This window comes from Trachurus japonicus, chromosome 23 (genome assembly GCF_045865225.1).
Source record: "Trachurus japonicus isolate A0001 chromosome 23, Traja_1.0".
In the NCBI taxonomy this organism is placed as follows: Eukaryota; Metazoa; Chordata; class Actinopteri; order Carangiformes; family Carangidae; genus Trachurus; species Trachurus japonicus.
Genome location: NC_140929.1, coordinates 10,405,973 through 10,426,245, shown reverse-complemented (window position 1 = coordinate 10,426,245; position 20,273 = coordinate 10,405,973). Strand labels below are relative to the sequence as shown.

General features: G+C 42.6%; 1 protein-coding gene across 2 annotated transcripts; it reads left to right on the top strand.

Annotated features, from left to right (window-relative positions):
* Window positions 1–664: 664 nt before the first annotated feature.
* hgfa (hepatocyte growth factor a) lies at window positions 665–19,955 on the top strand. 2 transcript variants are annotated; one of them, XM_085769133.1, is made up of 18 exons: window positions 665–923; window positions 4,777–4,939; window positions 5,093–5,205; window positions 5,874–5,988; window positions 10,182–10,324; window positions 10,450–10,570; window positions 10,762–10,880; window positions 13,129–13,300; window positions 13,504–13,637; window positions 14,378–14,471; window positions 15,626–15,765; window positions 16,960–16,992; window positions 17,232–17,340; window positions 17,436–17,510; window positions 18,304–18,441; window positions 18,559–18,665; window positions 18,782–18,915; window positions 19,143–19,955. In XM_085769133.1, the coding sequence occupies exons 1-18, from the start codon at window positions 860–862 to the stop codon at window positions 19,317–19,319; spliced, it is 2,151 nt and encodes a 716-aa protein (XP_085625259.1). In that variant the 5' UTR covers window positions 665–859; the 3' UTR covers window positions 19,320–19,955. The 2 variants fall into 2 exon arrangements, with proteins under 2 accessions (XP_085625259.1, XP_085625258.1); XM_085769132.1 differs by having other exon boundaries at window positions 13,486–13,637.
* Window positions 19,956–20,273: the final 318 nt, after the last annotated feature.

Here is a 20,273-nt window from a genome sequence, read left to right as displayed (position 1 = left end):
TCCTGCGTGAGCCCTGTTACTTTCAAAATAAAAGCAAATCACAAACATTTTTGTTTGAAGGCTGTACAAAAAAGAGTGGTGTACAGAACAAGTACATTTATGGATATGTTTTTGGCTCATTCTGACTCACTGCTTTTATTATTGTAATCTTAAACTGACCTAGTTATATATATATATAAAAAAAGAATGCTAAAATGCTTTTGATAATCAGGAGATTTTGACTGTAACCCTATATTCTCAACAGCCTTTAAAAAAAAGTAAGGTAGGTATTTGTAAGAAGATGGAAATCAGTCAAAAATGTACAGTTTAATTTACAAAAAAAAGTTTTGTAACTACCAAAAATAGCAGGGTGTTGTAGTTTTTAGTAAACAGACTTGTGTATTTATTTGGAACTATATTTAGAAGTGGATAAATACAGCTTTTATTTGTTTTGGATGAGAACTGGTGGTTCATGGTAGAGAAATAAGGCCACACAGATAATATTTGATTGTGTGATTAAGAAGGCTAGTTTTGGTTGACGATAGGAAAATACTTTTTAGGCTATCACTTAGACTTTAATATCTGAAAAATGCATTACATCAGGCATGTTGGTCACATCCGATTTTATTTTGGAAAAAACAACCGGAAGTTGTATAATTTATTCCCCAGGACTTGACACCAGTGAGGAGAGCCGCAGATAGAGAGGAGCACAAACTCGAGTAAAAGGGGGTTGAACCGAGGACGTGCTGCGGTTTGTTGGAAAAGTGGCATCAGTGAGAGGAAGGCGAGTCTCGTGCTGATCATCAGGCTCCACTCTGGACTTCACAGAGTCTGTCGCTCCTTTCAATCCGGATTCTAACCTGCACACAAGTTCCCAACCATGAGGACTAACGTATGGATTTACCACGCTTTGGTGTGTGTTGTGGTCACGACATTGGACACAGGTAAGATATGACTTTACTTTGGGTGAGATGTTGAATATCTGGATGAACATTTCTCTGCAGTGATTAATATTAATCTCATATTAGAATCTAACATGTTTCCGCTTTACTGCATCTTATTGTTTATGCATTTAAGTGCGAAATAAACTAAACTCAAGAAATGATTGTAGTAGAATTGAACAGGATAGAAAAGTTGGCAAAAACAATAACACTTTATGTCCTCATTTTAACCGGCAGTGTGTCTTGTCAATATCAATTTACAACTTGCAATGCAATACAGGCCTACAGTGCAATTTTTATAGATAAATAATGACGTTTAATTACAGACTGTGACAATGAGTGTCACCGGAGAAAGTTCATCACAAGTCCTGTCATGTATTGACTGTATTGACTTTTGCTACAGGAATTTACTGCAACGTACCCGCTCCAGGATATTTATGACATGTGTCAAACATTGCGTGTTATAAAAAAAGTACATTATATGAACTTCTTATCAAACTGCACCTTTCCCATCGATGCCACTGGAGCTTTATTATTATGTTGCGTATTAAGATTTTATGATAAATTGTTTTTCATAAGGACGCGCCCGCCGTGCCAGCCCAGCTGCCTAAAGGTGCAAACCAGTGCCAAAGCGCCTGGTTTGAAGTATAGGCTACATCTGCTGATGTTACTGCTTTGTCAGTAAACTTTTTATATAGGTCATGGCCAATTCGGTAATAGACACTCCTGCATCTGCTGGACTGAGGCCAGCCACTAAGAGGCTGCAGAGCTCGTGGGCGCGCACACGACCACCACCACCACCAGTCATTTAAACGCATCCAAACGAGGTCCGTGCCGCGCGCCTTTTTATGGGGGGCACACGCTATCTGGGGTCTGCATGCAGCGCACAGACTGTCCCGGCTTTTTTACATCCGCCCCGCTGACATGTCACTGACTGAGGCACTGAATCCACAGTTACCACCTCCAGGGGTGCAGCCGACCCTGACCCCTGACCGCCCCTGGAGTTGGGGAAAGTAAAACGCGCGCCCTGCCTGGACTGTGGTATTCGTGTGTTTGTCCCGGTAAAGAGAGATAGAGAAGAGGCGTGTGTGCCTCTGTGTGTGTGTGTTCATAGAGAGAGTGGTGGTTGGGGGCGATGGGGAGGGGGGTTAACATCTGGCTGCTGAGCCCAGTTCCACATATTGCGCTCTCTGACGCAGATGTAATGTCTGCTTAATTCCCAGACACAGTCGCACCTTTAACCTGCTACTTTCCTGTTCTACAAATAATACACCTTTTCCTCTGTGTTTCCTTCAAACTCTTACATTGTGTGATTATTAATTCCACTTTTTCGACAGGAAAGCTTGACTAAAATACTTATCCAGCTGACACTTAAGTTATTTGCTCAGGAGCACCAAAGTGGAAGTGTCTGTGGGAAGGTCAGAGCGGTGGTTACTCACCTTTCCTGTCCAGCTAAACTAGATACTCAGATGTATTCCTCGAAGCTATCTCTGCCTCCTCTCATTAAATGTCATGTCTCTCATGCTCGCCCATCCAGCACCTTTTATTATAATCTCCCAACTTCGGCAAATGCTCAGGATTTGGAGATAGCAGCAGCTTGACTGTGAGGAGAGGAAGAGACTAAGTGAAATCTAATTGAGCAGCCTGGCCAGACATCAGGGCTGGAACAACAGTGTGATGAGTGCCAGATGTGGTCCAGTGGAGCCCAAACATTAATAACACGTCCTCCCCGAAAACCATTTTCAACCACGAGGAGCCTCTAAACGCTCCACAGTTTACAATATCTTAAGTACACACACAACGTCTTGTGTCGGATCTTGGCGCAGGAGCACGTTGCTGTAACTCAGTAGCATGAGATTTTCTCGTGTGATTTATATTGCACTTGCCCCTAATTATAAACAGAAAACTATTGTAACTAAACACATAATGCATCTGAAGATCTTATTGTAGCCTTAAGAAACTGCATTTACAGTAGAGCTCCATTCTACTGAAGGATGGGCTCTTAACCTGTTCCAGTAGGTAAAAATGAATGATTTGTATCACGGAGGATTTAGACCTAAAATATGGTTTTGTCCTGCTTTTGAACCCACATGGATCTCTCGTATACATTATGCTATGTCTTTGCAATGGTATAATTCTCTTTTGATGTCCCTCTTCCAAAGAAATGGCTCTCAACAAAGTCCTATAAATTAAACAAGAAAGAATAATAATACATCTTTTTGCACCTTTGACAGTTTTGTATTTTTTTTCCACACTGTGGAGACATCTATGTTTTTTTTAAAGGATGTGCTAGATGCCAATAGCTCAAGAGAGTATACATAAAAAATGTAAACATAAAACTTTATTGGTAGAAATGATGAGAGACGTCAAAGCTTTCCCAGGACACAGGATTCTGGTTGCATCTTGTTTTCTTCCCGTGAAAAATAAATGCTGCCCAGAAAACAGAGGAAGAAACTAAATGTCAGCGTAGTGAAACAGCAGGGATTCTAATAAGATTTTCATATGACTGGTACGGAGTCATGGAAGCAAGTTATTGCAATGGTTTTTCACCGATAGCCATAAAATTTATCAACAATAACATAAAACTTAAGCATAACAAATGCCATGAAGTAGTAAAACTTGAAAAAAATCTCACTTTTGGCTCTTGAAAGTTGTAAAATATGAGATATGCTTTCATGAGCATCAAATCTCCAACTGCGGCACTGAAGCACGTCGGCCTGTTGGATGGACATCATTCTGTTCTCCTGGCTGTCTTCATAGTTCAGCACCCACTCTGCATTTCTCAGGCAGCTACCTTGGTTTGAAGCACGAATGCTGGGGGGCATCTCGAGCAGGGCTTTGATCCTGGACACACTTCATACTGGCTTTTCTGACACATAAACTATAGTCTGCTACCTCGATTTGGCCCGGTACAGCTGAAGCAGGATCTGAAGAAAAAGTTCTCTGGAGAGCCGGTGAAGCAGCGGAGGTTTTTTTTTTTTTTGAGGGGTTCAGCTGTTGTTGCACAACAATGATGCTTCGGTGTGATTCAACAAACACGGAGCACGAAGGAAACTGCAGTTGAGAGATGCTTTCACCAACAACACAGACCACCAGGTTCCACTGTTTCGTTTTCCCATCACTTCCTCCATGCCAATAGCCAAACCAGCGGGAGACGACTCAAGGAAATATTCTCATTGCTTTGACAAGATCGTCTTCATCCCGAGCATCTTGACAGCAGCAGCAGAGAAACATTTGGCTTTGTTTTCCAGTGTTTGAGTGATGGTTTTCACTGAAGAGGAGATGAGAAAACTCCACATGTTTTGTTTTTTTGCATTCATCTGATCGCTGAGTGTAGATACAGACAGGAAACAAAGGAAACTGATCATGTACTGACAATACAGCGCTATATCCAATGACTCAGGTCCAGTTCATCATTCAAATTTAGGGTGATGGTCATGGTCTCATGGTCTAGGGCTAGGCTTATCCTTTTATATGAGGTGAACCTGTTAGGAGCACCATCTCCTTCCAGCAACAGTGAATCTAATAGCGGCACCACAACACTGCCGGTTGCTCTACTTCAACTTCAACTTTCAACTTTATTGTCCCCAAAGGGAAATTCATGTTGCAGAAAGGCAAAAAAACACAGAACATATAGAGCACATCCACACAAACTCTACACAACATTGAACAACATTGAAATGGCAAGTACCTCAGAGGGCAAACTGGGGGCTGTTCCATACAATCGAGAAAAAATAAATAAATAAGTGAGTAAATGGAGTGTATCATAACTGTTTAGTATTTAAATTAAGTTGGGTAATGGCTTGTGTTATGAATGAGTTTTTCAGTCTAACGCTGTATTCTTATGTTCTCGCAGGTTTCTGTAGAAGGACTCGTCAGTCGTTACAAAGGTATGAGAAGACTGAGAGCCACATGCTGGTTTGCACAGACTGTCCTCTGCCCCATTTGGTACGAAACAGCCGGTCACAGGAGCACTGCGCCCAAAAGTGCAAGAAGGTCAAGAAAAACTTCAACTGTAGGTGGGTTATGCTTTTATCTCCCTCTCTCTTGTCTCTGAAGCCCAGTTGTATTTCACTCTCACTCCTCTGCTCTCGTATAGAGACTCAGTATTTACATATTTTTGTTGTTTATCACTGGGTCATCTCTCAACTACTTCCCGTGTGTTCCTACAGGGCTTTCAACTTTCAAAAGCACAACAGGAAATGCCACTTGCTTCCCTTTGACCGGTTCACCCACGGTGTGAAGAAGGAGGCCAACGTCAACTTTACTTTGTATGAAAAAAAAGGTGAGTGCCGTCACTTTCGGAGGCAGTGTTTTCCAAACTTTGAACTGTGGTGTTTTTTGTTTTTTTTTCTCACGAGAAAGTTCAGGTGCAGAGAGGGATTAAGTCCCAAACTCTCCGCTGGTGATTGCAGGTTGTCCCTCTTAACGTCGGCTCCTCGATTTGAAAGGTCTTTGGGCTTTCTGTTGACACAATAAAAGCAACCCACCCCCTTCACCACCGCCACCCCTCCCGTTTAATCGCCCCGGTGGGGGTAGTCGCACGCATAAACATGCCGCGGACTTAAGTGGAGTGTAAACAAAAAAATTCATTGTTTACAGTCGGAGCGCAAAGGCTTTCTCAAGCGCTGGCTGTGGAATCTAGCACTTTAGAATTTACTGCATAATTTACTGAAACTCCCAGTGACATTTAATGAACTTCAGGGAGTTGTCTTGTTTGGGGAATAACACACAAGCTGGGACATACTAAAACACATGCTGTAAAAAAGTCTTATTGACCATACATGGGAAAATATATTCCAGGTGGTCAAAGCAGCGGGAGCAAAATGAACCTCTAACAGCTGAAACACTGTGTAAACTGGCACACAAAGCGTACACAGAGACAGTTTGTATCAAAGTGAAAACATGAATGGATGTTTTCAAATGCTTTTTTATGCCTTTGCCCTCGCTTAGATTATATAAGGGAGTGCATCATCGACACCAAGGACAACTACAGAGGGAGGAGGTCTTGGACGAAGTCAAACATCACTTGCCAAGCTTGGTCAGATAATAACATCAATGAGCACACGTAAGTCCACTCCTCTTTAATCCAAACCAGTTAACAGAGACTGCATTATGTAGACTATGTGGGGACAAGGGGGCTGTTTATGAGAGGAGGGATGCTAACAAACACACCTTGATTGTTCGGGTGCTTGCTCGGCTGCTGTGCAATTAGTTGCAGGGAGGAGAAGGTGTTAATTGCTCATTTCCCCAGGCCACATTCCTGTAGCCATGGAGGCCAGACATCTCTAATCTTTAGGCTTTCACCACCCTCCTGGATGCTCCTTCTCTATTTGTCTGTGTCTGATATTGAACAGGCCCCGGCAGCTGATTTACTGATGTCCAGATCATCCCCTTGCACCTCAGGGGTTAAGGGAAGGTGGAGGCTCCGAGACGGTTGAACGTTTATCCAGAGTTAACTCAGATTGCTTTCAACACATGCAGGGATGTCTTCCCCAATGAGGCTAGTTTTTTTTTTTTTTTTCCCCTGCACTGTAGGCCATCAGGTGTATCCCAAAGTTGTTTTTTGCACAAGAGAGGCATGGAAAGATGGTGCTGTGCCAGCATCTCATTAGTGGTGCTCATTAGTTACAAGATATTTTAACTGCAATGGGGAGAGGGCGGGGAAGGAGGGTGAAAGACGGAGTAATAAGAGTTTGAAGAAGTACAGAGGCGAGGCAGAATGAAAGAAAGACAGTGTGAAAATTTATGGACTGAAGTCATGTTCAGTCTGTTGTCCAGCTGAGCACACAAAGTCACTGACATACTGAGACAAAATAAAAATTGCACCATTGGTCCCCTGTTTTATCCAAGCCTCCCTTCCCTTTCTAGAAGCAGTTCTTCACATTAGAAGTCCTTTGTCATTGTTTATTTGACACGCGGCCTCAGTCTGCTTCCCGCACGGCAAATGTAGCGTCTGACCGACAACATCGCCCCGGCTTGTCAACAACTTTTTAACTTTCCAAACGGGTCAGAGGGAGCTTTGCTTAAGGGAGATTTAGTGCCACTGTGGGGTTACCTAACATGGGACTGTCCCGCTGTGTGAGAATTACCACCATAATGAACCACGCACCATTTGAGTTTCAGGTAACTATTATTTTCACGCTTGACTGGCCGTCGTGGGGCAGGGGTGATTTCTCAGGAGGTTCCCTTCCAGGAATGGGACTTCCACCTGTTGTCTATATTTAGTGTTTTAACCAGGGCTCTGAGAGAAGTGTGTATTCATGCGTGGCCAAGCATGGAGAAAGGAATAGGATGGAAAATTTCATTTTATATTAATAATAATAGATAAAATCACAGTCATTTATTTATTCCCATAGAGACATTAATTTATTTTTCTATACTTTTCCACTGGGAGGTCTTCTACAGAAGCACACCCCTGCAGCTTGGACTTAATGTTTTGTTTACAGGAGAAGGTAGACATTCTGTAGAAAAAACACTCTGTTCAACTTTCTTGCCAAGAGTTAAATGAAAATGACTCTCATGTCTGTAAGATTAACCATCCACCAGTTAGCTTAGCTTGACTGGAAACAGAGGGGAACTGCTAGCATGACTTGTCAAAAGGGGGTCGTGATCCCTATGTTTCTATCCCTATGTGTTTCCCCACTTACCGGAAAAAAGGTTCTATGTTCCCCGCTAATAGAAAAAGGGCAGGAAACATCTAGCAGTGGCATGTTGTTTGGGGTTAGGGTTAGGGTAGTTGGTTAGGGTGAGGGTTGGTTAGTTACTGCTATGTTTCCTGCCTTTTTTGGATAAGTGGGGAACATAGAACCCAGGCAACATTGAACTTTTTTTTTGGTAACAGGGGAACATACAACCTTTTTTGCAGGGGTAAGAGGGAAACATAAAACCCAGGGAACATAGATACACTCTGTCAAAAGTAACTAAACTGGCTATTACACTAGGCCTGCATAAATGGACTGCATTTTATATATAAAGGCAGTTCATTTAAATAGTGCTTTTCTGATCAAAGTAATCTAGGCTAAGCTTAGCTAACGGTGCCTTGGCTTTATATTTAATGCAAAAACAAAAATTACACATTCCCCCTCACAAGTCTGTTCTCAGTCCATGAAGCGGGGAGCATACGTCGGTCCGACCGCCCAAAAGTCCGACCACTCATTTCTCCGACTACCCATTAATCTGAGTTATTCTACAGTTAGGTTAAGGGTTAGGGTTACTTAAGTCGGAGAAATGGGAGGTCGGACTAATGGACGCAAAAATAAAGAAATGTATGGTCGGAGAAATGAGAAGTTGGAGAAATAGGAAGTCGGAGAAATAGTTATGTCATGCGCCCCATGAAGCTTGGATTTAATGTTTTGCAGCTTCACAGCCAGCTTAGTTTAGCTTATCTTATTTTATCTTATCTTAACGAAACTTAGCAAAACTAAAAGCTAACTGTGTCCCAGCAGTAGCTTGATATTAAACAGACAAAAATTAGACTGTCAAGAAAATTGAATCAGTGTAGGCTACTTCCAAAAACTATTCCTTTCGGGAAACTTCAGTTGTTGTGCCCTTTTTCCAAAAATATTTTCTGTATGTCTTGAGTAAATCTCTCAATGCAAATTCTTTTGGATGCTGAGGTATTAAAGCATGACTGTGTTTGTTCCACACTCACCAGGTGCATGTTGCGAGACATTTTGCAGCGGTTACTTCAGGTCTAGATTTCATCTTTAGTGATCTCCAAAATCTAGCCAATATGTGTAGTCGACGCAGAGCAAGCATGTGTGTGCATAGTGTCTGCCTGCACTCCAATGGGAGCAGACTTTGGCAAGGAGATGAATAACTGGCCAACATCTGTTAGCACAACATCATTATGGCTAACTTGTTCCCATGCCACGGCATTTTACGGACTCTCACCAGATGCAGTTTTTTTTACTTTTTTTTTTTTTGACGTGAGGAACCTTGTAATTCCATTTATAAATTAACAATACTATTGTATGATAGAAATATATTGAGTTTGTGAATTACACACAACAGATGTATGTGTGTTTTGGCACTTGGCAGACTGCTGCTTTTGGAGGGGAACAAGTGTTTTGTTTTAGTTAAATGCATAAGTGAAATATTGGTGTTAGACTTAACCCTGTTATATTTTGACACTAGGTATTGCTATATGGTTGGAAGATCTCCCCCCTCTTTCTTCTTTGCACTCTCTTTCTTTTTTGGCTGAGATTTCTTCTACTTCTGGGGTGAATGATGTTGTGCATTAGTGTTGAAGCCTTGCGTAAGCCCCAGGGCACAGAGGGGAGAGCAGAACAGACTCTCCCAAGAAAAGAGTCATTGCCTGGGGTAGACTGTTCAGACAAGCTGCTGAAGGGAGGGTGGACTCTGGTTCCTTTTCCGTTTCTTTTTTCTTTTTCTGCACATGTTTTTTTTTTTTTTACTTTTTACATCATCAGTTAAACAATGAGCTCCAAACTTTTTGCACACTTTTTCTTTTTTAAGCACTTCAGTCAGTCACTTCACTTGTTTCTTTTCACCCTTCCCCTGGTGCCCAGATCTTTTTTCTCCTGTCTTCCCTCTCTGTCTCCTTGGGTGGGAGGGGGAATGTGGTCGGCATGGATCAGGGGGTGCTGACATGCCAGCTTTTCATCATCCTGCGCTGACAGAAGACGAATTTCACACACCGTCCATTTAGTACGAGGATCCCATGCCGCTCCCCATTGTTGCATCCCATATGTTTGGACAAGCCAGCTAGATCTTTTCTTACAGTCTCACAGTCGCTTGTTCACACTGACTTTGTGTAGCAGTTGACAGAGAGGGATTAAGTTTAAACGTGTTCAAAGGCTGCCAGTAAATGACCTGCTTGGGCTGCTCCAAGTGGCTCGTAGCGTTGTTCTGTGCTGTTGGTGGTCACTGTGCTGTGACAGACACACATGAGGGAGCTGGGATATATGGTAGGAATCAGTAAGGCGATCATGCAAAAGGTGCAAACCCGAAGAGGAGAAACATATTGTCTTACTTTGCATACGGTTGTTATGAGCGATCATTCCAGGATTTAAAACGTAACCTGGTCACCTTGAAGGCGCCATAATTTCACAGAACGAAACTTACATCTTAATGTAAATGCCTTCTGAATTTATTTGGCTTGTTACTGAGAGCACCGGCAGCCAGGTACTGTATATACTAGTGGAGCAGCCAAGTGTGCAAGTACTCCCTTACATTTATTTATATAGCTCACAGTATCAGTTAACACTTTCAATAAATGTGTCTGCTCTCTTGTAGGTTTTATCCTGATAGGTACCCAACGCAAGACCTGAGGGAGAACTTCTGTAGGAATCCCAACAACGATCCTGGTGGTCCGTGGTGCTACACCACAGACCCCAACGTACGAGCTGAGGAGTGTGGCGTTCCGCTGTGTTCGCAGGGTAAGGAGACCCTCGGAAACAATCGGAAAAAATAAGATTCAGCCAGATTCACTCATGTCAACGCTTGTTTGCATTCGTGACGAGTTAAGAGACGGTTTCGATGAATGTTGTTTCTTTGTTGACAGACATCTGTATGACGTGTAACGGGGAGGATTACCGAGGCAAAATGGACCATACGGAAAGTGGCAAGGAGTGCCAGCGGTGGGACTCGGCAAGGCCTCACAAACACCACTTCCAGCCCAAAAAGTAAGCTGCAAAGCCGATAATGACACGCTAACCTTTCTCACGGACAGCACCAGCACACACCCCATGACAGATGCTTACATGAATGACGCTAATACACAAGAGGGGTAGACCTCACCAGTTGTTATGACTTACTTCTCTTTCCTCCTCATTTTTTCTTCCCTTCCTTATATCCCCTCTGTTCCCTCTCTCAGGTACCGGAACAGAGATTTAAAAGACAACTACTGCCGTAACCCGGATAATCGTCTCCGTCCCTGGTGCTACACCATGGATCCCAAAACTCCATGGGAGTACTGCAACATCACTGTGTGTGGTATGGACATATGTACTATGTATACTCAAATCTGGGGGTTGGGACTTTATGGTCAGAACAAAACAGCAGAAGACTATATTATTGTTATCCTCTGATTTAAGACTCTCACAACCTTAAAGAAGCTTGTATCACAATCACACAGTCATGAATCCAGATTCAAAACTGGACATACCATTGAGGATCCCTTGCATGGTTTTTGGATAGACAGATGTCGGTTTTAGTGCTGCCAGAAAGCGGTTTGAGTGTACCGAGGGGTTTGTTACATACAGGACTTTTGTGGTTTTGGGGTACTTGCGGTCAGCTGAGTAAAAAAGCTCCTTCTCCTCCCCTGCAGAGTCTCATAAGACCTTTGTTTACTCGTCTTAGCGTTTCATGTGGTGTTTGGCTTCAAATCTTCCTACCTCAACAAGGGAGAGTAAATAGGTTGTTTGTAAATGGGGGAGTCTGACTTCAGAGAGCCACAAGTGTTTTATTGAGACCACTCACAGATGACAAGGGGCTATGAAGTGGAAGGTTACAATGGAGGCTACTATACTGTGAGGCCTCACACAGCCGCTGGAAGGCCTAATAGTCATTTAGTGGTGTGAACATTGGCTTTTAAAAAATCGTAGCAGATATAAACAGGGGGCAAATGTGTGAAGAGCAAAACAATTACAGATGCCTCTCTGCAGGGCGCTGGGGGTTATTGAAAGGTGTGATGAGCATTAAAACCAGCCCCTGGGAGATTTTGGACTGGTGTGTTAGTTAGACAACACTCTCTACCAACAACGCCAAAACACAGAATGGAGGAATATCTTTTTTATCTAAGAGTGTGTGAAGAAGAGTTTAGAAACAAGGAGATTCAATGTAAGGAAGCATCACAGCTGTTCCTTACTAAGATATCTGACACCAGTTCGAAAATTATTGCCAAAAGGACAGAAAATTAAATGAAACTGTTGATGATTGATCACTTCAGGTTTCTATGAAAACACGAACAGCACCATGTGCTACTGGAAAATGAGATGGATGTTTTTTTGACAGCAATATTTTTTAGGCAGTGCTTAAATCATAAAAACAATCTAGAGGGGCGGTGTTTGGCTCATTTGGTGGAGCCAAAAAAACAAAAAAACAATCTAGAGATTAATCAATAATGAATATAATCATTAGTGGCGCCTCTAGTTGTATTTGATATTATGTGGTTTTTTTGAGTGTAATGAGTGCAGACAATGTAACTTCACTTACTCATCTCGCATGGGCCAGGTCTGACAGAGTTGTAGTGTAGATAACTTTTGCCTTCGTGGATAATTTAAAAGACAGAGGCGAAAGAAAAAAAGAAGGGATGCCAAAGAGGTCTTTTTTTTCACGTTGAAATATCCCCACATGCTCACCCACAAACACAGCAGAGCATCTCTCTTTGTCTTCGTCGGACACATACACACATGTACTTTACAGTACATGTTATGATTTACAGCCAGGGTGGAGGATCTGCATTTGTCCAGATGTGTGTATCCCTCAATGCCTGCCCTCAGAAAGATAAAAACCACTGACCTGTGCTACACGGTGCACACAGACACTGGCATGCATTACATCAAGCCAAGGAATCCCTCTTTTCCACCCGCCTGCTCGTTTCTGCCTCAAAACATTCCCTTTCCTCCTCCATCTTCTCCAATCTCATTTGTCAAAGGCTAAAGAAACAGAGACAGAAATCTGGAGGGGAGAAGTCGCTCCCTATGTGCTGCTATTCCTGCTCTGCTGAAAAGCAGAATTCCATCTGAAGATGTTTGAAATAGTTTTCCGGTGGATAAAGTTGCCCCGGCCAGAGCGGCCTGGATGTGATATCTTTGCTCGGGCTGCAATAAACAAATTCAGAAGTTTTGATGTTGAAAGGTGTTTTCATAAAAAATGAAGTTTTTCTCACAACAACCTGTGACATTTGTGGCGTCAGCAAGTTAATTACTGCATATTGTTGTGGATGTCCCTGCGTGCAAGAATGCGGGGCACCGGTGTTATGAATACACAGAAAGGTTCCTATCGCAGTTGAGACACGGAGGGAGGAGGAGGACGGGGGGGTGCTACTGTTTTTGATCATCTGTCTCTAGGTTAAACATGACACATTCTTCTGGGGATTAATATCTCCCTCCTTCTCTCCCTCCCGTCTCTCTGCCTTCAGTTTTTTGCGTCTCACCCTCTTTAGCAAGTTTTTCTTTGTTTTCTTTTTCATGCCGACACTCACCGTTACAGTCTCTATGTGTTTTTCTTTCTTCGCCAGAGTCGGACTCCAGTGAAGACGCAGATGTCAATGTAACAACATCCTGTGTCCAGGGAAGGGGCACAGATTACCGAGGAACAATGAATGTCACTCCTGAGGGTGTGACATGTCAGCGCTGGGACTCTCAGTTCCCCCATAACCATTCATTTCTGCCTCAGAACTTCAAATGCAAGTGAGTAATGCTTGTTTCGTGGCAGTTTGGACTCAGTTCTCTCTGCCGTGGCGAGGAAGTGCTCTGTTCACGTTGTGTATTTAACCGTTGAGACGTCAAAAGGAAAAGTGATAAAAGTAAAACTTAGAAGCGATAGCCTTGCTGTAAAAACACTACAGCCATCAGCACCATCATATAAATTGTAGTTTGTGTGTGTGTTACAGAGACCTGAGGGAGAACTACTGCCGTAACCCTGATGGTGCAGATTACCCATGGTGCTTCACTACAGACCCTAATCAGAGGATAGCCAACTGCACCCACATCCCCAGGTGTGATGCTGAGGCCACACCAAAAATAGGTAAACTATGGTACAACTTTAAATATTATACACACTATTAAAAACAAGCTGTTCTGTTCCCCCTTGTTTATGCTGAGCTAAGATACATATTTACTGTTCAAACATGAGTTTGGTAATAATATCTGCTCAAACTATTCCTTTAAACAAAAACAAAAACCCCTTTTTCTTCCAAACCTCAAAACAATGGCAAATATTTTGTTATGAAGTAATGGTTTGAATAAGAATTAAAATACTGAGCTGCAGATGCTTGAAAAAAAAAAAGACATGTCATGTTTTTGCAAAGTGAAATTACACAGACACTTTCTCTATTGCTCCCAGAGGACTGGGCCACTTGGCAGCATGCTGCCCAATGAATTCCACTTCATGGGAGAACAAAAGCACCAGACGCTGGCAATATTGCTGGCTGTCATTTCCCATGTTTCTCTGCTTCACATTTCGGAAGACCACACATTTCACAAAGTGGCCAGTCGCTGATTCTGTTTAAGCAAAGACATTGCAAGGTCTAAATGTTCTATTACATTTGAGAACCACTGAGGCCCTAGACATTAAACTGATCCAAGCCACAAGGAGAAGTCCCTTCTTTGTGTTTGTACATGCATGAGTGCGTGCGTTTCTGAGTGTGCCCGCTCAGGGATCGCATTTAGGTGTCTCAGAAACTGCTGGGCTTCAGTAATTCTATGCGCTCCTGGGAATATATTTAACAAGGTGGTCCGAAATAACTTTATCCTGTTTTTCCTCAGAGTGTTACGAAGAAATCGGAGAGGCGTACCGGGGAACTTTATCCATAACTCGTTCTGGGATTCCCTGTGCAGACTGGTCACATCACATAAACAGGTAATTTATTCTGCATCTAAATGACTTGTGCTGCTCCTCCTGCTAACTCCCAGCCAAGCCTCAGCTGTGCTGAGAAACACTGGAAATGTTTCCTAGAGAGGCTGACATTCTTTTCAGCTCAGTTGATGAGTGTTTGTTGACAACTTAGCTCCTATTGCCTTGTGAAAATCCCTTTCATATGAATGAAGCCAAGCAGTGAAAACAAACAGCGAGAGGAAATCAGGGGTTCCTCAGGGGTCAATACAAGGCCCAATTATTATTCATCTAACTGACGAGAGGAAACCCCGGGGTGCTCTCCAAGTGACCCATCTTGACAGAGAGGTTGCCCGCCACAGGGCTGTTGCTTCACGCTGAAGCTGGGCTGTAGAAATTACTTAATTTATAGGAATTTTAAAAGCCAAAATGGCACAGACAGATGGACATGTTCCAGAGCTGGCCCCTGACCCCAGGAAGTGCTTTCTGAGGAAGGTAGATCAAAGCCAATCAGCTCCCTTGCGTAGACTGCAGCCAGCGAGTCTGCCCTGCTCAAGGTTAAGGGTCATCCCAGGGAAAACTGCTGAGAGCAACAGCTTGTTTAACAATCTCCTGGGAAGTGGCATTATCTTCACCTCCTGACAAATTGTTGTCTATCGCTTTACATTATTTGCCCCGAGTAATTGCTTTTCAGGAATATTCTAGGTGTTGTAGGAGATCACTTTTCTTGCAGAGCCAAGTGGAGTGCTGCAAAGAGACACACGATCAGATGTGAATTCCTACAAATCGGGAGCACAACCAAGTTGTTCCATGGAGGATGTGGCTCCTACTGGTCTGAGCCCTGCTGAATGCTTAGAGTGCATACTTTCATACTCCCATGAGCACTCTTCACAAAACTCTCTCCTTCTACGGGCTGAGTTCAGCAAATGCAGAGGATTCATTGCACTATAGGAAAGCCAGAGTCAGACTTTCCAGGCGTACCATGGTTACTTACAGTGTGTATGTACTGTATGTGCATGACAGTGCATGCACGACTCCATGTATGAACACACTCGTGTGTTTTTAGTGTGTGTGTGTGTGTGTGTGTGGATCTCAATGAGACATGGGCCAGTGTTAGTTCTGATACACTGTGTGCAAAATAACAAATGGAATATGAGAATCTGTATTTGTGTGTTTTACAGTGGGGATTCTCACTCTACGGTATCCCATGTAGGGCTGGAGAAGAACTACTGCCGGAACCCAGACCGGGACAAGCATGGCCCCTGGTGTTACACCAATCCAAATAACCGCTTGGCCTGGGACTACTGCAAACTGAAGCACTGTGAGTGGCTTAAATAACCCTGTCTCCTCTAATGTATATCTCTGTAACAGTAGATACATCTGTTTTATGTCAGCCATAAATATCAGCAGGCTGCAAATGATGCACATGCTGCATAGTACAATCTTTTGTGATCTATTTAGCAGACCCTTAAAGGAGTAGTTTAACATCATTTGCCTTCTTGCCAAGAGTTATGGACGGGTGCTGTTCTTGACATACCTTTTAGTGTAGACTTAACAAACTAGATGTAACAGGGTTATTAGTGAGTTTTACAGGTGCAGGTTGGTAGGATTTCTTACATTTGGACAGAACCAAACGAGCTGTTAAATGAAGACTTCTTTTCTGCAACATGAAGGCTTATCAGGATGTAAAGCAAGTTAGCAGAAAGCCTTGAAAGGAAACTAATAGCATTTGGAGAAATGAGTGCTCCTTCTGCTTCTTGTAAACATTCAAAATAGGATAACCTCCTAAAGTGTTCCCATGTTTAATTACATTACACTTGAGGAAGTAATTCTGGGGCGATTTGGTCCTTATAAAGCGACTCCTTTAACCCTCCAGGTATACACACAGCACATCCTTCGAGAGCCATTCACGCTGTCCAAACAGCACTTCTGAAAGAGCACGCATTAGCATTTAGTTCACAGAAGAAGACAACTTTGGTGTGTAAGTGAAGTGCAGTGAAATAACACAAACAATTTAACTTTGCAGCCTTTATCAACCCCAACTAAAATGCCATAACTTTTATTTTATGCAGCTTTGCTGGTGGCTTACGTAACGTGTTAGCTGTGGTTTTGTCCAATTGGCAGAGAATACATGATGTTCAAACAGCAAACAGATGCAGGTCACTGCATCAAACACATACCCAAGCAGCTGGACCTAACATTTTCTTTGGCTGGTTTCAATCGGGTCGCATTGAAGAGTCTCTTTTGAATGCCTACACAATAATTTCCATAATGTAAAACATGTCTTTCATGAAGTTTCTGAGGTCTTGAGCAAATTTATTCTCTGCGGTTGCTAACTGATATAGCCTCCAACAATGATTCTGAGTCAGAGTTAAGTCTTTATAAAGTGAAGAAAGGTGTCTTTTTTCAATGAGGTTTCATGCTTTTTGTGTCAATGTATGGTTAGAGGTCTGAATTATTTCCGCTGCTGTGGCGTCTCCTCTTACTGGTTTGCTTTTCTTTTTACTTCTATCAGGTGAATCAGCTACAGTGGCTCCTCGGCCAAACAGTGAGTATCGTTTTTGCTTATCTGGCTTTTACCAGTCTAGTCCTCTTCCTCCTCTTCTTATCTCTAATCTGGACCTTTTTCCCCAAAACTCTTTATATCAAATCCGTCTGTTGTCATTTACCTAACCAAACAAATCATATTTTATGGTTGTTGTTTGAAGTTTTAATAAACTTTTGCTCATTGAAATGCAAAAAATAAATACTTCCATCTAACATACGGTATCACAAATTCTTGTTTAGATCTGTCCAGACCCAAGATATCGTGCTTCGTGCATATAAACACCAGAATAGTTGGAGGACATCAAGTGAGAGGTACCGATGGCAGCTGGGTTGTTAGCATCCAAATACAGTGAGTGATTTTATTTCATTGTTTTAAATAATCAGCTTCATCCCTTATGCTTCTCTCTCTCATTATATCAAACTGCCCTCTTTTGTTTTTCTTAGGAACGTTCATTTGTGTGGTGGCTCACTAATCAGAGAAGACTGGGTGCTGACCGACCAACAATGCTTCACCTCCTGGTAAAACTCCACCCTCTGATACTCATGCTTCTTCCCTGTGTCTGACTGCACCTTCACCACAAACCCTTTTCTCATTTACCTTCTCCATTTACATATCAGTCAGACAAGCTTCTTTCAGTATTGTTTAAAGTGAAGATGCAGACTGGATACTGGATACTGTTTACTGAGACGTTACCCCCCACCCGTGCAGAAAGGTCTGACCTGAGATATGGAACAAAATAGTTTCGACTCGAGATCTGTTTAACTTCTGCAGTTGTCAGATCCACTCATACACTATGCTCATAGTATCTCTGACATCTGCAGCAATGGCTTTAATGAAAACCTCCCTATCTCTGTAGTAATGTACAGTACCATAAGAATTACATATGGTGTAGATCAGCAGCTTTTAGCTGATACTTTGAGCTGCTGTGTGTTTTGGAATGACTCACGGTTTTTATAACTTTTCTTTTTCCCTGCTTTTTGGCTTTTAATGTTTATGCAAACAGTTAGTATGGGAATATTACCTTTAATATTTAATGTTTTTTTCCAAGAATTTGCGCATTAATGTATGAATGAATGCTGATTTGAATTTTGTATTTAAATTGTTTTTTAGTTTGACTGACTATATCTATTGCAGTAACACTTATTACAGCATTTGTCTTTGCTATATTTAAAAGTAAGACCAATATAGGTCAAAGCAAGACTCATGTTTTCCATGGCTCCCTATTCAAATTAGTTTGTTCACTGGTCAGTGAGATCATAAAGGCACAAATACTGTAGGTTTCTCTCTCACACTGGTCCTTGGGGTCTCCAGCGTTCCAGATCTCAGGGATTATAGCGTGCAGGTCGGTCTGCGACACCTCAACGAGTCCTCGGCCCATCCAAGGCTACGCATTTCTCGCCTGATTTGCGGCCCAGAGGGATCCAACCTGGTTATGCTGAAGCTCGCAGAGTAAGTTTGTGATGCTCCCACAGATGTTTAAGGATCCTTTTTTTCATTCTGTGATGGCTACACACTGTGGTTTATACAGTAAGTGACTATACTTGATGATTATCTTGTTTGTTCCAGTCCTGCGCCTGTTTCGGAGGGTGCCTCCACGATCCATCTCCCAGTGAAAGACTGCCACATCACCGAAGGCACCAACTGTACCATGTATGGATGGGGGGAAACCAAAAGTACTACCTTCTTCCACCAATATGCCATGTTACCTTCCGTTTGAACCATTATTCAAACAAAAATGCAATTATATGACCCATAACACTCACTGGTTTGTGTTGTCTTCTTTGCTCAGACACAGGATACGATGAGTCACTGAAGACCGTTACCATGCCAATGGTCAACAACGACATGTGCTCACAAATCAAAGGGGATGCTGGGGAGAGCAGGATATGTGCTGGCGGCAAGAGAGGAGAAGGTGTATGTGATGTAAGGATCACAAATTGTGTTTATATTGCGAAACTGATGACGACAACACAAATATCAGGCCATTTACCCAAATAACCATTACCATGGCAACACCTAAATGTCTTTGGATCTACTTTTCTCAGCAGAACAAAGCCAACAAAAATGGTTTACAATTTCCCCATCATGTGGAATTTGATTTTGTGTCCAGGAGAGTATAACTGTTGTTAATCTCCACCCTTTTCTTGCAGAAAGACTATGGTGGTCCACTGGTCTGCCAGGAACATGAGCGCAAAGTCATCATCGGCGTGAGCATCCAAAGGACAAAGTGTGCCTCGTCGCAGCCTGCGCTATTTGTCAACGTTGCCTTCTACTCAGAGTGGATATACAAAGTGTTCAAACTTTACCCCAGTTTGGAAAGGAACTAAAACTTTGTGGCGTGAAAACCAACTCCATGCAGGACCGCGCCGCAGCCTGCGAGAGGAGAGGCACGAGTGTGGGCCAGAAAATTTCCGAGACCTCTCCGTGACCTCTCCAGCCCGGACCACAGGGGAGAAATTCGGAAAAATCACCTTATGGAAAGTGGCCTTTTTGGGATTTTGTGGCTGAATTTGACATTTCGTGGGGAGGACAGAGACGAGTGGTTGAAGACTGGATATAATAAAAATGGGATCCCACCCACTCTTCCACTTTGCAGATGAAGACGTGCAGGTTGTTAGCCTTAATACCATTTTTATAACCAAAGTCCCAGGCACATGGATGGCGAACTAATTGTATTTTGACATGTTCAGAATTTCTGAAGCCATGCAAACAAAGATAATGAGAATGACACCTGTGACTCAGTATTATCTCCTGGAATATACTTGAATATGGACATAAACCAGATCCCGGTTGGACACCAGTCAAGGTAGCCTCCTGTGAATCTGGGATTTCTTCTATTGTGTTGAGCTGGACTGAAACGTGTCCTTTTACCTCCAACACAACTGATGCGGATGGACAAAAAATGTTGTTCCAGTAATGTCACCTTACAAATATCACAGTTACTAAAGGAAACTATGGCCGTACCAAAAAAAAAAAAAGAAGGAACAAATGTAGACATGAAAAAAGGTCATTTTAAAATCAGTATTATAAACACTAAAGTCCCAATGAGAAACCTGTAATTGGTTTCAGATATACCATTGGTTAAGTATATTGCTGCTTGGGAAGCTAACTGCAGCAGCCTTGGCAAACCGTTCAGTGCTAATTGTGTGCAGTAGCTGGACTACCTTTTCCCCAGTTAGCCGTAACTGTTAGTTTCCCCGTGAGAGGGTCTAAGTAGGACTGAGCGAACTGCTCCAAATCTTATGCTAATATTTGAAGCATGAGAGAGAGAAGAGCCATGC

Bases quoted from the DNA above. Each gene is read 5' to 3' on its own strand.
- hgfa (XM_085769132.1), top strand. From the start codon at position 860: ATGAGGACTAACGTATGGATTTACCACGCTTTGGTGTGTGTTGTGGTC. The intron at 18,666-18,781 runs GTACTACCTTCT...TTCTTTGCTCAG, and splicing joins TGGATGGGGGGAAACCAAAA to ACACAGGATACGATGAGTCA. The intron at 18,916-19,142 runs GTAAGGATCACA...CTTTTCTTGCAG, and splicing joins GAGGAGAAGGTGTATGTGAT to AAAGACTATGGTGGTCCACT.